Source organism: Mustela nivalis, assembly GCF_964662115.1.
Source record: "Mustela nivalis genome assembly, chromosome: X".
Lineage (NCBI taxonomy): Eukaryota > Metazoa > Chordata > Mammalia > Carnivora > Mustelidae > Mustela > Mustela nivalis.
Window position 1 is genome coordinate 33,200,952 of NC_139040.1, and position 17,456 is coordinate 33,218,407.

At 33.2% G+C, this 17,456-nt stretch overlaps 1 protein-coding gene across 1 annotated transcript in view; it reads right to left on the bottom strand.

Annotated features, from left to right (window-relative positions):
• HTR2C (5-hydroxytryptamine receptor 2C) overlaps positions 1-17,456 on the bottom strand; it is a 286,229-nt gene that overhangs the window by 54,497 nt on the left and 214,276 nt on the right. Inside the window, exon 5 of the mRNA XM_082716398.1 lies at positions 16,131-16,331. Within this exon, the coding sequence (XP_082572524.1) occupies positions 16,131-16,331 (201 nt within the window). The remainder of the gene's footprint in view (positions 1-16,130; positions 16,332-17,456) is intronic.

The following is a 17,456-nucleotide window of genomic DNA, read 5'->3' on the forward strand; positions in this document are numbered from 1 at the left end:
ACAAATCTGAACTGGCAGAAGAAAGAGTCAGTAAACATGAAGCTAGGTCAAGTGAGATAATACATTCCGAAGAACTGAAAGAATGAAGAATGAAGGAAAGGAGGAGAGCTTCATAAACCCGTGAAACACCACCAAGTGTACCAACATATGAAAAATGAGTGTCCCCCAAACAAATGAGACAGAAAGAATATTTGAAGAAATGATGGCAAAATAATCCTCAAATTTGAAGAAAAACATTCACCTACACATCGAAGAAGTTCCATGAATTTCCAGTATACTAAACTTAAAGAGAGCTATACCAAAAAAATATTATAATCAAATTGTCAAAATCCAAAGACAATGAGAGAATCTTGATAGCAGCAAAAAAGAAGGAACTCATCAAATATGGGGAATCTTCAATAAGTCTCATTGCTCAACAAAAACCATGGAGTCCAGATGTTTGGATGACATATTCAAAATCATGAAATAAAAATATTGCCAACCAATACTACTATATCCAGAAAAGCTATTCCTTAAAAATGACGGAGAAATTAGATGTTTCCAGCTACATAAAAGCTGGGAGGATTTGTTGCTAGCAAACATGCCCTATGGGAAATGCCAAATACCTTCAGGATGAAATGGAAAACGACAAAAATTGGTTCTTTGGAAAGATCTCCAACACTGATAAACTTTAATTAGACGTACCAGAATAAAAAGAAAAGATAAAAATTATCAGAAAACATGAATAAAAGAAGGACATGATAGAAATAAAATGGATTATAAGGAAATACTAGAATTAATTCTATGCCAACCAATTAGAAAATCTACAGGAATGTGCAAATCCCTAGAAACACACAAACTATCAAAACTAACTCACATGCTGTGAAGTGTGTAAACCTGGCGATTCACAGACCTGTACCCTTGGGAATAAAAATACATTATATGTTTATTTAAATAAATAAATAGATAAATAAATTTATTTTAAAAAACAACTAACTCATGAAAGAAAGGAAGGAAGAAAGGAAAGAAGAAGGGAGGAAGGAAAGAAAGAAGAAAGGACGGAAAGAAGGAAATCTGAATAAACCTATAATAGGTAAAGAGGTTCAATCTGTCATTAAAAAAAAAAAAACCTTCTCACTAGAGAATATTATGTTAAGCGAAATAAGTTAGAGAAAGACAAATACAGTATGATTTTACTTATATGTGGAATATAAGAAACAAAATAAACAAACATGGGGGGTAAAAGAGAGAAAAACCAAGAAACAGACTCTTAAGTAGAGAGAACAAATTGATGGTTATCAGAAGGGAGGTGAGTGGGGTAAGGGGTGAAAGAGATAGTGGGGATTAAGGAGGGCACTTATTGTGATGAGCACTGGGTGTTGAGTCACTAGATTGTACACCTCTAAGTAATATAACACTGTATGTTAACTAACTTTAAATAAAAACATAAAAAAAAAAAAAAGAAAAAAAAACCCTTCTAAGTACACCTAGGCTCAGATGGCTTCATTGGTTAATTTGGTCAAATGTCTAGAGAAGAATTAACACCAATCATTCAAACATTCTTCCAAAAAAAATAGAAAAGGAAAGATAATTTCCCACCTAATTTTATGAGGTCAGGATTACCCTGATACTAAAAACAAAACAGACAAAGAGCTCATACAAGAAGAAACCCACAAATACATACTTTTTCTAATATAGGTACAAAAATTCTTAACAACATATTAGTCAACGAAGTCCAATAATATATAGAAATTATTATATAACATGACCAAGTGGGATTTACCCAAGGAATGTGTCAGCATATGAAAATCAATTAATACAACATGCCATATTAATAAATTAAAAGACAGAAATTCAATGCATTTTCATATAAAACAGTCAACATATAAGATATAAAAGAGAAACTCCTTAACCTTAGAATACTTACAAACCATCTATAGTTTACATCATACCTCATTCTGAAAAACTGAAAACTTTTCTCATAAGATCAGAACAAAACAAGTATGCTTTTTACTACTTCTATTAATATTATATAAGAGGTTTTAAGTAAAGCATTTAGGTAAGAAAAAGAAATGCAAGGCATTCAGATTTTAAGAGAAGACCATCTTTATTTGACCATTATATGATCTTGTACTAGAAAATGAGATTTTGGCGAAACTTCAGGACATGATCTATATAAACTAATCATTTGAAGTGGTATGTAATAGCAATGGACACTTTGTAAATAAAATAAAACAATCCCAATTTCATTAAAATTTTAAAATAATATAATATTTAGGAATAAATTTAATAAAAGAAGTAGAAGACTGGTACATTGAAAACTGCAAAAAATTTAATTCAAGAAATTAAATAATATAAGGAATTCTAAATACAAGAAAAGATATCTGGTGTTTATGGATTGGAAGACTTAATATTGTTAAGATGAAAATTACAAATTTTTTACAGATTTAATGCAATTCTTATAAAAACGCTAGATGCCTTATTTTTCAGAAATTGACAAACTGCTTATAAAATTATATGAAGTTGCAAGGGACACAGAGGGACCCAAAACAAGAGAAAAAGAAGAATAAAACAGACATCCAGATCCAGGAGGCACAGAGAACTCCAATCAATCAAAATCAACGGAAGCAGTTCCACACCAAGACATACTGTAATTACATTTACAAAACTAAATGATACCGAAAACTCTTGAAAGCAGCAAAACGAAAGAAGTACTTAACTTACAAGGGGAAACTCATAAAGCTAGCTGGAGATTTCCCAACAGAAACTCGACAAGCCAGAAGGCAGTGGCGTGATATGTTATTCAAAATGCTGAATGGGAAAAATTTGCAGCCAAGAATCCTTTATCCAGCAAGGCTATCATTCAGAATAGAAGGAAAGATAAGAGTTTCCCAGAAAAACAGGAACTAAAGGAGTTTGTGACTACTAAACTAGCCCTGCAAAAAATATTAAAGGGGTCTCCTTGAGTGGAAAGGAGAGACCTGAAGTGACAAAGACAAGAAAAGATCAGGAAAAATCTCCAGAAACAATGACAAGACAAGTAATAAAATGGCAATAAATACATACCTATTGGTAATTACTCTCAATGTAAATGGACTAAACACTCAAAAGGCATAGGGTGTCAGAATGGATTAAAAAAACAAGGCCCAACTATGTCCTGCCTATAAGGGACTCATTTTAGACATAAAGACACCAGCAGATTGAAAGTGAGGGGGTGGAGAAACATTATTCACAAAAATGAGTGTCAAAAAAAAATCAAATAGCAGTATTTATATCAGACAAGCTAGACTTTTTGTTCTTGTATTGTTTTTATCCTCCCAACCTTTCTCAATTGCTTCCGAAAACTTGAAAGAAGGACGACTTCCAAACTTATGTTATGAGGCTAGCATTACCCTGATACCAAAGCCACATAAGGACATTACAGGAAAAGAAAACTACAGATCAATAGCCTTGATGAATATATGTGCAAAAATCCTCAACAAAATACTAGCAAACTAAATTCAACAGCACAATAAAAGGACCACACACCATGATTATATAGGGTTTAGCCTTGGTATGGAAAAATACTTTAACATACGCAAATTAATTAGTGTATTATGACACATTAATAGAATGAAAGGTAAAAATCGTATGATCATCCCAATAGAGATAAAAGAACAAATGCAGAAAAAGCATTTTACAGAATTTGACATTCTTTCATGATAAAAACTCTCAATAAATTGTGTATAGAAGGAATGTATCTCAATATAATAAAGACTGTGGGTAACAAGCCCACAGCTAATGTACTCAGTGGTCAAGCCCCACATCAGGCTCCTTGCTCCACGGGGAGTCTGCTTCTACCTCTGCCTGTCACTCCCCTTGCTTGTGTTCTCTTTCTCTCTCTCCCTCTGTCAAATAAATAAATAAATAAATAAAATCTTTTTAAAAAATCTGATGAGAGGTGTTTCACAAAATCTACAACTAACAAACATCATTCTTAATGTTGAAATACTGAACACTTTTCCACTATTTCACTCAGTAAAAAGAAAAAAATGTCCATTACCTCCATTTCTGTTAGAAAACATTATTTTCCAAGCTTTATCAGTTCAATTAAGCAAGAAGAAGAAATTAAAGAATGATTAAGACAAGACAAAATAAATTTGTCACCATAAAATTACTGGATATGTAAAAAAATTTCTAATGAAACTGTTAAACTCTTAAAAATGCTAAATAATTTAAACAGCTGTCCTGGTACAGAGTAAATTCAGAAAAAAGCAAATATATTTCTATATACTAGCAACAAACATGTAGAAATAAAGTTTTAAAATACCAATACTATTTATAATAGCATTGTAGGAAATTAAACACATAGGGATGAATCTAACAAAGCTATGAAAAACTTCTAAACAAAAGCTACAAAACATAACAAAGCAATTAAAGATAGCCTAAGTAAATGGAGGAATATTCTGGAAGTCAGAATATTGTTAAAACTTCAATTCTCACCTAACTGGTTTATAGATTCAATGTAATCTTGATTTAAAGAACAGTATGTCTTATTTGGAATATTGACAAGGTAATTTAAATCTCATATGAAAATGAAAAAGCCTTAAAATAGCCTGGATAGTTTTGACAAAGAGCACAGCTGAAAGACTTGCTCCACTAGATATCAAGACTTAGTATGAAGCCACAGTAATTAGGACATTCTAGTGTTGGTACAAGGAAAGAATACTGGACCAATAGAACAGAACAGATAGGCCAGTAGAAAGAATGTACATAAGTTCATCTCGCTTATGAGAACGATTCCATTCTAATTCAGTGGATGAGAATAATCTTTATTTTTTACTTTTTAAAAAGATTTTATTTGAGAGAGAGAGAAAGCACAAGTAGGGTAAGGGGCACAGGGAGAGGGACAAGCAGACTCCCTGCTGAGCAGGGAGCTTGATGTGGTGCTTAATCCTAGGACCCAGAGATTATGACCTCAGCTAAAGGCAGATGCTTAACCAACTGAGCTACCCAGTCACCCCGAGAACAATCTTTTTAATAAGTGGTGTTGGAGGCGCCTGGGTGGCTCAGTTGCTGAGCGTCTGCCTTCAGCTCAGGTCATGATCTCAGGGTCCTGGAATCGAGTCCCACATCAGGCTCCCTGCTCAGCGGAAAGCCTGCTTCTCCCCGTTCCACTCGCCCTGCTTGTGTCCCCCCTCGTCTCTCTTCTCTGTCAAATAAATAAATTAAATCTTAAAAAAAAAATAAATAAGTGGTGTTGAATCTATTAGATATTTACATGGGGAAAAAATTCAACCCCTACAAGAATTAAGGTGAGATGGCTATTAGACCTAAATGTGAAAGCTGAGATCATCAAGCTATTATGAAAAAACAAAGCAAAACCAACACCAGAAGGGTTTATCCTCTAGAGCTTCGGATAAAAAATTTTTTCTTAAACTGAATATAAAAATCTCTGGCTACTAAAGTAAACACTTACAAAGTGAACTTCATTAAAAGAGTAAAGAGCTAGGCACAGGCTGGGAGAAAATATTCTGAATATATATATTCAGCAAAGGATTCATTTAGAATGTAAACTAGACATCTGGAAATTAATTTTTAAAAGATAAGTTGAAATAGGCAAATGGGTGGAAATGATACATCACAAAGGATATAAAAGAAGCCATCCAAATACATCAAAAACATAAGGAAAATTGTTCAACATTGATTAGTGCTATTAAATAAATAAATAAATAAATACATGAGTAAATAAATAAATACTAAAATGAGACCATCACTACATACTCACCAGAACACAATTTAATTATTAGGATGAGAGTTTGGCAAACTGTGACTCATAGGTCCAATCTGGCCTACAGCCTGTATTTATGTCTACTTAGAATTATTTTACAGTTTATTTATTTTAATTAATTAATTAATTATTCATTTAAAAGAGAGACAGAGAGAGCACAAGCAGGGGGAGAGGGAGAAGAAGGCTCCCTGCAAAACTGGGAGCCCAAACTGGGGCTCAGTCCCAGGATCTGGAGATCACGACCTGAGCCAAAGACAGATGCTTAACCATCTGAGCCACCCAGGCACCCCTTATTTTACATTTTAAAAGGTTGTTAAAAACATATGTAACAGAGATCACATGTGGTCCACAAATCCTAAAATATTTACTTCCTGACCCTGATAGAAATGATGTGCCCACAATTAAGACTGACAATATTAATTTTTGGCAAAAGCTTCACTTTTTTCCTTACATTTCTCACATTACATTTCTTTCATCTCTCATATTGTGGATGGTTCATGAATGGACACAGCCAATTTGGAACCATATTTGACAGTGTGTACTGAGCAAGTCTAAAGTGATCCTCAGATTTCTCTTTTGGGTAAAAGAACAGCAGAAATGAATGTTTTTATCCATCAAAAACCATGGACACGGGGCATCTGGGTGGTTCAGTGGGTTGAGCCTCTGCCTTCAGCTCAGGTCATGATCCCAGAGTCCTGGGATCGAGCCCCGCATGAGGCTCTCTGCTCAGCAGGGAGCCTGCTTCCCCCTCTCTCTCTGCCTGCTGCTCTGCCTACTTGTGATCTCTCTCTCTGTGTCAAATAAATAAATAAAATCTTTAAAAAAGAAATCCCAAACAACCATGGACACTCAGGTTTTTTGCAACTTTATAATAGCCTAACACTGGAAACAAACCAAATGCTAAGCAACATTAACAAGGTAAATTCATTTTTTAAATGTTTATATAATGGAACACTATGTGACAATGGAGAATAACTAACTACTGATAAATGCAATGACGTGGAGGGATCATATAGATATAATATTGACTGAAAGAAATCAGACTGAAAGAGTACATATTATGTGCTTTCACTTATATGATGCTCCAAACAGGCAAAACTAATCTGTGGTTATAAAAGTCAGAATATTGGTTACCCATAGGAGATTATAGAAAGGGGGCAATAGATAATCCTCTGGATATTTCGAATGTTCTATAACTTTTCCTGGTGTTCATTAAAGTGGCATATACATCTGTAAAAATTCAACAAGCTATGCACTGAAGATTTGTGTATATTACTGTACATGTTACACTTAAAATTTTAAATAGTTTTAAAGTTTATAGATAATATGAATTTTATTCATAGACATAGGTCAGAACCACTGACTTGAGATGAAAATTATATTTAAGATGTTGCAGGATGAGATAGAGGAGATATTCTGAGGGCATGGGTTGAATTTGTGAAGCATGGCTACTAGTGAGTTATGAAGGTGGATAAAATTCCTTAAGGCAGTACCTTACGGGGTATTGAAATAACTAAATCACTAATATGGTAGAGAATTTCATGTGGCAATGGAAAATGGCCCTGGCCAAAGGAGAAGGGTGAGCCAACATGTGAAACCATGATGGTTAAAAAAAAATCAAGGCAGAAAATAAAGAAAGCGAGAGAAAATGAATTGAAAAAAAAAAAAAAGTTAAAAAAATGTTTGAAGGAACTCTGAATATTTGAACATGGAGATTTGGAGAAGAACTATTGTTCTTGTTGTCATGGGTGTACCTGGCTCACTAAAGGACATGGAGATGTGTCTTGGATATGGTGAATACGATTCCTTTTACAGAGGTAGGAGTGGAGGTGTGGATGCACAAATGATAAACAAAAAGATTCAATGGATGGGGGGATGGGGTAACTAGGTGGTGGGTATTAAGGAGGGCACTTGATGGAATGAGCACTGGGTATTATATGCAAGTAATAAATCACTAAGTTCTACTAAGTAATAATATACTATATGTTAACTAAATTGAATTTAAATAAAAAAAAATAAAGTCTTATATTAGCAAAACAAATGAGGAAATGGAGGGACTGGAATGTGAAAAATATTAAGGAGAAATATTAACGAATATTGAGGAGAGGTTGTGTTGATTTGCCATGGGGAGAAAGAGAATTCTAAATGATTGTCAGGTTCCTTTTAGGGTAAATGGGAGATCCTGTTGCTGTTCACCTGAGAAACAAATATGTGGGAGGAAGAAAAATTGGAGGTAGGGGAAGGTTTTCAGTGTAACTTGACATGATGGCATTTGAGATACGTCTCCGACATTCATCTCTATATCCCTATATATCCAAAACTAGAGATCTGGATATAATCTGGATAGAAATGTTTACTTGAGAGTCATCAGTAGATAGATTTTAGTTTCTTTCTTTGGATGATTAAACCAGGAAAACTGTATAAGCAACTGGAAAGAATAGACTGTTGGAGAAGAGTGAGAGTAAAGCAGAAAATGAAGACAAGAAATAAGAGCAGACAGAAAGATAAGAGTGAAGAAAACCCGAGAAACATGATGTCATTGTCAACAGTTTCAGATGCCAGAGAGGAAGTTAAAGTTGGAAACACAGCTCTTTTTTTTTTTTTAAAGATTTTATTTATTTATTTGACAGAGAGAGAGAGAGATCACAAATAGGCAGAGAGAGAGATGAGGAGAAGCAGGCTCCCTGCTGAGCAGAGAGCCCAATGTGGGACTCGATCCCAGGCCACTGGGATCCTGACCTGAGCCAAAGGCAGAGGCTCAACCCACTGAGCCACCCAGGTGCCCTGGAAACACAGCTCTTAAAAAGTGTGTCCCATCAATGCAAGCTGGTGAAGCCAGTCCAGAAAACAGTATTGAGGATTCCTCAAAAAGTGGAAAATAGAACTACCCTACAACCCCGCAATTGTACTACTGGGTATTTATCCCAAAGATACAAATGCAGTGATCCAAATGGGCAGGTTCACCCCAATGTTTATAGCAGCAATGTCCACAATGGCCAGACTATGGAAACAGCCTAGATGTCCATCAGCAGATGAATGGATAAAGAAGATGTGGTGTATATATACAATGGAATACTATGCAGCCATCAACAATGAAATCTTGCCATTTGCAACGACGTGGATGGAACTAGATGCTATTATGCGAAGTGAAATAAGTCAATCAGAGGGGGACAATTATCATATCTCACAGATTTGAGGAATTTGAGAAACAAGACAGAGGATCATAGAGGAAGGGAGGGAAAAATGAAACAAGATGAAACCAGAGAGGGAGACAACCATAAGAGAATCTTAATCTCAGGAAGCAAACTGAGGGCTGCTGGAGAGAAGGGAGTGGAAGGGATGGGGTGGTGGGCTGATGGACATTGGGGAGGGTATGGGTATGTGGTATGGTGAGTGTTGTGAATTGTGTAAGACTGAAGAATCATAGACATGTATCCCTGAAACAAATAATACCTTATATGGTAACAGAAAAAGTGTGCCCTATGGATATCTGGGCATCTCTAAGACCCTCTGAATGGTATTGTGAAATCAAAACTACTTCTGTAATAATCTTACTGTGTTACTTGCTGTTTTCCCCATGTTTACATTTTTAGCGATGGTGCAAAATACTAGTGGGTGAAATTGCTGGTGTCTTAGCATGAATCAGGCTAGTGACACCAAATTGTACAAGTAATCATTGTTTTATTCACTACCACACACATTCAAGGCAAAAAGGCCAGTTTTACCCAAGAAAATCCTTAGTGAAGTAGTAACAAATATTAATTTTACTAAACTTGACTCTTAATAATCCATGTGATGAAATGGAAGTACACATAGAGCACTTCTGCAGCATACTGATACAAGGTTGTTACTTTGAGGAAAAGCACTTTTGCAGTTGTTAGAGCTGAAGGAGGCACTAGACGCTTTTCCCATGGAACAACATTTTTCCTTGAAAGAATGACTGCCAGACACATGGGCATTATTCATACGTGAATTATCTGGCAGACTTGTTCTTAAAAATGGATGTGTTGAACCTGACAGGTCAAGGATAAAGACAGATGATATTTATTGTTAATGATAAAATTTGAGCTTGCCAGTGAATATTGGAACTTTGGAAAACTTGTACACAGCCCTGGGAGTTTGACACTTCTCTAATATTTAGAGACATTTCTGACAAGATTGGTAGGGATTATTAATGCGTGTGATTTTTTTTTTGATACTGTATTAACATTTGGGAAATCTGCATAATTCAGGGAACCAATATTTTCTGAATGACCCATGCTTGATGTTACAAGATAATGCATGGTTAAAATGTCAAAGCAAAAGACAGATTAGTGGATTTTAATGTAACGGCATATGAAAAAAATCAGTGATGTGGTTTCCAATTACATATTGCAACTGAATTTAAGAAAAAAAACTTGCTGGATTTTAGTGAGTCTCAAAGAAAATGTCCACTATTATCCGAAAACATTATTAAAATACTTTCCTATATTGAGGCTACCTATCTGAAGATATATATTTTTTTCACAGAATTCAACCAAAGCAACTCATTGAGACAGATTAGATTGCAGAAGCAGAGATGAGAAACAGATTTTTAAAAGTCTAAAAAAAAAAAATCACTCTTCACTAACTTCATTTTTTGGGGGGAAAATGCAGTGATTTTTCATAGAGCTATATTATTTATGTAAGCATATAATAGGTTTCTTGTCTTTTTAAATAAATCCACACATAAATAAACTGTTCTCAATTTTAACTTCCAGGACAATAAATATTGATAGAGTCACTAATGAACTTATAAAGAATGGCTTCAGTAGAGTGACAGAGCTACAAAATTCTTATGAGATGACTCATAAATGGCGACAAGGAAGACATGAGTGTGACCAAATGTAAGCTTGGCTGTAAAGCCTAGGAGAGAGACTGGACATTATTGAAATTAGTATATAGATTAGAGAAAGTATCTTTTTAGAATTCAGTTACCCTCTTCCTAAATTATTTTATAAATTTAAAGAGAGCCCAATCAAAATACAGACAGGATTTTAAAATGGGACTAAGCAAGTTAATGTTAAAGCTCATATGGAAAACAAAACATTCCCAGCTCTAAAAGATAAGAGTTATGAGTGAGAATGAACCATATCAGATGAGAAAATTTGTTATGGAATTTTCATAATTAATACGGTGGGGAATTGGTACAGGAATAGACACACTATTGGAATACAATGTAAACTTCAGAAATAGGCTCAGATATGGAAGAACATTTAATATATTATAAAGGTGGCATTGCAAGTTTCAGACTACATAAAGTTTTTAAATAAACAGCATGAGGCAGTTGAGTGATTATTTGGAAGAAGATAAAATTGAATGCATATCTCACTGCATACAAAAATGAACTCCAAAAGGAACAGATCTGAATGTGAAAAATGACGTAAATATGTGTGATTTACTGTCTTACCTGAGTGTGGAGCAAGAATTTATAATAATCATTCAATATAGAAATGGAACCTGACTGACAAAATGAGCTGCAAAAAAAAAGAACAATTCTGCATGGCAGAAGCACCATATGCAATAGTAAATAGCAAACAAAGAAAAAATATTTTCATTTATAACATATAAAATGTTTTTTTTTCTGTGATGTATCAAGAGCTATTGAAATTAAGAAAGAAATAGGTTAAAAAAACAGAAAAAATGATCAAAAGGTACATTTTGCAAAAAACTAATTTAGCAATGGCACTTAAATGTATGAAAACAAGCTCAACTTATTTTATGACAAAGTAGATGCAAATTGAAGTTTGAAGATGTACCTTTTAGCAAGGCTTCAGGGAAACAGACTCTCTTACATTGCTAGTAGGAATCTCTGTTCTTTTTAGTGGTTAGTTGTCAATTTTGGCCATTCTAAATGGTGTAAGGTGTTATCTCAATGTGGTTTTGATTTGAATTTCCCTGATGGGTAATGATGATGAACACTTTTTCATGTGTCTGTCAGCCATTTGTATGTCTTCCTTGGAGAAGTGTCTGCTTATATCTTCTGCCCATTTTTTTACTCAATTACCTGTTTTTTGGGAAAACACTGCATTTAAAAGCCAATTTTCTTCTACTTTTTACACCCACTAGTACTACACTGGTTAGATACATCATAATTTATTTAACCAATCTCATGTGCAGTATGAGCCTTTGAAGTTGTTTCTAATATTTTGCAAAAATAATTCATGCCAGAAAGTAAATGCTCAAAAACTGATCGTACATATTAAAAGGACTTCTCATAAAATAATCTAGGACAGTTTTGAGCATCAAAATAATTAAGTATACCAATAACAAGTTATACTGATTTCAAAAGAATTAAAAAGTTTTTACCAATATGAATAAATAAATGACAAAGAATGGGAAGGAAAACTTTTCCTTATAGTGTAAGGCTAACTAGAAAGGAAGAAAGAATGATAAAATAAGAAAAATTATCTTTCTATAATCACATAACAATAAATGATTTAGGAAGAATTATCAATGGATTTTAAATCTACTGAGTCAAGTTTGTTGGAAAGTAATTTCTTAATTTCCAAATAAATGGAGATTTTCTAGTTATCTTTTGATAAACATTTTATATCTCATTCAAATTTCAGCCAAAGAATATGTACTTTATGATTCAAGCACTTTGAAATCTATTGAGAATTGATTTATAGCCAAATACATGGTCAATTTTGATAAATATTTCTTGTTCAAATGATGGGAATATACATTTTTCACTTGCTAATGAGTTCTGCCTTTTTCATTGTTCTAATACAATTATTGAAAAAGGTTTGTTAAAATTTCATGCCATAATTATGGATTTGTCTGTTTTTATTGCTCTGTCCATTTTTGATTTAGTAATGTTGAACCCATATTATTATACACATATAAGTTCGTTACACAATGTCTTTCAGATGAATTAAATCTTTTCTCATTATGAATTAAACTTTCTTTAAAATTTTTTTTGCTGAAGTGTTTTCTGTCAGATTATTAATATAGCTACACAATTTTTCTGTCTGTTACTGTTCATGTGGAGTACCTATTTTTAATTCTCACCTTTCTTATACTTTAGATATGCCTCTTATAAACACATAGTTGGATTATTTTTTCAAACCCTGTCTGACAATCTTAGAATATTGAGTTCCATTTACAATTACTGATACATAATTACTGATACTGATTTGGTTTCAATTCCACCATCTTAGTATTGTTTTTATGTTTTCCCACCTGACCTGTGTAACATTTGCTACCCTTTACTGCCCCCTAATGGATTTGCTTTGTTATTCTATAATATTCCTCTAAATTTGGAAGTTAAACATTCCTTTTCTATTAGTGACTGCCTTTGAATATACAAGTTATACCTTATTCATCAAAGCTCAATATTAAATATCATTTTTATTATTTTCCTCGACAATGAAAAAAGCTTACTTTCAACCTGCTTATACGCTATTGTTTTGCGAATTTTAGTTCCATAAATACTCTGAGCTTCAGAAGACATAATTACATTTGTTTTATACAGCCAATGCTTTTCTTTAATCATATGTTTACCATTTTTTTCAGTTATTCATTTTTTCTGTGATTTTTTTAAAAAATGAGTATAGTTGACACACAATGTTACATTTGTTTCATTATTCATTTGTTTCATTATTACAATACAATAATTCAACATGTATCATTTAAATTGTTTTGTTTCTTGTACCTTCTATCTTCCATCTGTGGCCATTTTCCTTTGTTTTAAGAACATCCTTTAGGATTTCCTTAAGTAGGAGTCTGATTTTGTTTTGTTCTCCTGACTTTTGTTGGCCAGATAGTCTTCATTTCATTTCAATTCCTAACGTATATTTTTGCTGAGTATATGGTTTTAATTTAGCATGCACTTTTTATCAGCACATCGACACTGTCATTTCAACATCGGGTTTTCATTGCTGTTGAGAAAATATTCATTCACCTTATCATAATTCTATTGAAGATTATCTCTTTATTTTTCCTCTTTAAAATTGATTTTTTTTCTGTAATGTTGTTATGACGGGTTCAATGTTGATTTTTTCTTATTCATTCTGCTTGAGGTTGAGCTCTTTCAATGTGAGAATCAGCATCTTTCTTAATTCCAAAAGCCATTATTTCTTCAAATATTGCCTTTCTGCCATTCTTTTCTCACCTTGTAAAAGTCTTCTCTCTTTATTTTGTTTTTAAAATTTATTTATTTATTTTAGAGAGATTGAGAGCACAGGCATGGAGGGGAGGGAGAGAGAAAATCAAGCAGACTCCATGCTGAGCATGGAGCCTGATGCAGGGTTTGATCTCATGACCGAAATCACGATTTGAGCTGAAACCAAGAGTTGGAGACTTAACCTACTGCACCACCCACGTTGTATGTTTATTCTTACTCTTTTCTCTCTTTTGTATCCTTCCAATTCTCCTTGCTTTGTTCATCATCGACCTCCAGTAATGCTCTTTTTAGTTATGTCTAAACTGCCTTTGAGTTCTTGGGGATTTGTGTTATGCCTAGCTCCAGATTTTCCAGGTTCTTCTCATATCTTACACGTCCCTGTTTGTAGTTTGTATTTTCTTGCTGAAATATTTAAATTCAGCTCATAATTTTCATATGCAGAATACAAATACTTCTTTAAAGTCTATGTCTACTACCTTGAGTGTCAGTGAGTTTGTGTTATCTTTTACTATATCTGATTCATGCTGTTTTGTCTTTTCATATATCTGTTCATCACTGTACTCTAGCTACTGGAATTGAAAATTACTACAAGAAACAATTTGAAGTGTACAGTGGTTTTTTTTTGTTTACATAAGAGAAATCAAAAACTTGAAAAATATGAAATCACCTTAAGCCAATTTTCAGGCTTCAGATATTTATTGGTTACACACATAACTTAATCCTGGCCTGACTTCCATGTCAAGAGTGGTTTAAGCCTAGTCCATCTTTATTTCTAGTGTACAGGTCTTTGGCATCCAAAAAATAAGCTCAAGTTGGTCAATCCTTTGCCATACTCTGTATTCCTGCTTTAGACCTTCTTTGCTTGTGAGAATATGAAATGAACTTATCAACAATCAGTCACATCTTCAGGTTAGGAAATGCATCCTTGTCAAAAGTGACCCAAAATTCATAGTCATTCTTTCTAGATTTCTGTCTTTTTCTGGACCCTCCACTATCTTATTAGCTTCTAAATGTTAATAGTATTTTTCCATACTTTTTTGTTGTGTTTAACACAAACATCATTGCAGATTGCCCATCTGTCATTATTAGAAGCTGATGCCCCTAATACTCTAATTTAATTTGGCTGTATATTTTCTTTGTAAGCACCGTAAGAACTGGCATCTTTTAAATGAGCTCTTTGGAGTGGAGGAAGTGAACTCTGTGAACCCTTAAATATGTAGGTCAAATTGTGTAAATAGATTCAGTTTTTTTCTGGGAGAAGTTTTATTGCTTTTTATCCAAAGGTGTATGTTATTTGTGTGTGTGTGACGGAACAATCTTAAAACTTAAATTTATTTTATCAATAATCCCAGAGTTGAAATCTTTAGATAATTTCAATGAAGACTGTATAGATTATATTGATCTTGTTCTAAACTGTACCAGAATCTTTTATAGAAACATAACTCTGAGGAAGGATCACTTAATGAGACACTAAATGTAAGTTCCAACTGGAAGAGGAGGAAACAAAAGGGGGAAAAAAAAAAAAAGAATTGTAAAAGCCCTTACAGTCCAATTGGTTAAATTTTGTGACTTGAATATTAGCATTATTAAGGCATATCTCAATCATAAGCAATATCTCAATCATAAGCAATAAGATGATCATTTCTCTCCCTTCAACTTCCCCCAGATCTTTAAAAAATGGATTTCTTTCTCTTTTTGTATAAGCAGAATCTAAGAAGATATTTAAAAACAGAGGAAAAGTAATATATTCTAAGTCAATTAACAGTATAAATTTCGACATGTTTACTTCATGAGGATTCATGTGAAACTTGATTTTTCCACTCAAGAAAATGTGAAATTAGAATAAAAATATTAAAATTAATATTTTGTGATAGATTTATCTTTTGGAAGATTTTAATGCTATATTCAAAAAATTTAGACCATATATCTTTGTCTTCAAATAGTTTTAAATAACTCAAAGATTATGTATCTGTGTTGCAGAATTCATTGGCATACTAATGTATAAAATAATTTAACAGCATAAATAGAAACTTTACATTTATATATTAATATACATGACATTTCTTTCATTATTGTTAACCTAAATATCAGATATATAGGTTAAGAATAATTCTTAAATAGAATCCCGATTAAACGCAAATGTTACCAGTCGACGTCTGTACGTTGTTCACAGTACATAATCCGAAAGTATTGAGCATAGCCGCTGCAATTCTAATGGCCAAGAAAGTTATTTACCTATCGAAATTGCCCAAACAATAGCAATCTTCATGATGGCCTTAGTCCGCGAATTGAAACGGCTATGCTCAATAGGATTACGTATTGCTACATACCGATCCAGCGAGATAGCGCAGAGGTGCATGATGGACGCTGTAGAAAATAAAACATCCAAAGAAATCCAGACGGGGCACAAATATCTAGGTAGTGGCCAGACATAATCTGAAAGAGAAAACAGAGAAGACAAGAACATATTATCCAAGTTAAACCATCTAGTTTTACATATTAGTCTACTTATTTTCTTCCTCTCATAAGTATTTTTTTTTTTTAAAGTGAAATTCGGGAATCATATTCCATAGTAACAACAATGAGGATGATAATGCCTTTAGCGTTTCATACATTATTTCTTATTGAGATAAAACTTATACAACATGAAATTAGTCATTGTAAATTTTACAGTCCTGTGGTATTTAGTACATTCACAATATTATGCAACCATTACTTTTTTGTAGTTTTAAAACATTTCATCACTCCAAAAGGTAACTACTACTCATTAGGCAGTTATTCCCCGTTGTCCCCTCCCCCAGCCCCTGAAAATCTCTAATCTGTTTTTTGTCTCTGTGAATTTAACTAATCAGAATATTTCATATAAATGGAATCACACAATAGGTGCCTGGCTTCTTTCATTAACTCTGGTTTTGATGTTCATCCATTTTGTAGCATGTACTTTATTATTTTTTATGGCTAGTGCTTTTATTTGTTGAGTTTTTTTTTTTTGATACTGTTGTAAACAAAATCTTTTTTTTTTTTAAATTTCCTTTATGGACAGTTCATTGCTAGTATGTAGAACTATAACTGCTTTTCATGTGTTAATCTTGTATCCTACAGCTTTGCTGAATTAATTTATTAGATCTAGTTTTGTGTGTAGGGTTCCTTAGGATTTTCTGTTTACAACGTCATGTCATTGAATAAAGATAATTTTACTTTTTCTTTTCCAGTCTCCTTTTGCCTTTTATTTCTTTTCTTGCTTAAGTGTCTATATACAATTTCTAGTACAGTGTTGAATGGAAGTAGTAAACACAGCCATCTTACCTTTTTCCTGATCTGAAAAGAAAATCTTACATTCTTTCACAATTAAGTAGGATGTTAGTTGTGGGTTTTTCATAAATGTTTTGTATCACATTGAAGAAGTTTCCTTCTATTTCTAGTTTGTTGAGTGTTTTTATCATAAAAGAGTGAGAGATTTCGCCAAATGCTTTTTTTTTTTTTTTTTTTTTTGCTTCATTTGAGATGATCTTGGGCTTTTCTTACCTTAATTCTATTAATGAAATCCAATACATGGTTGAT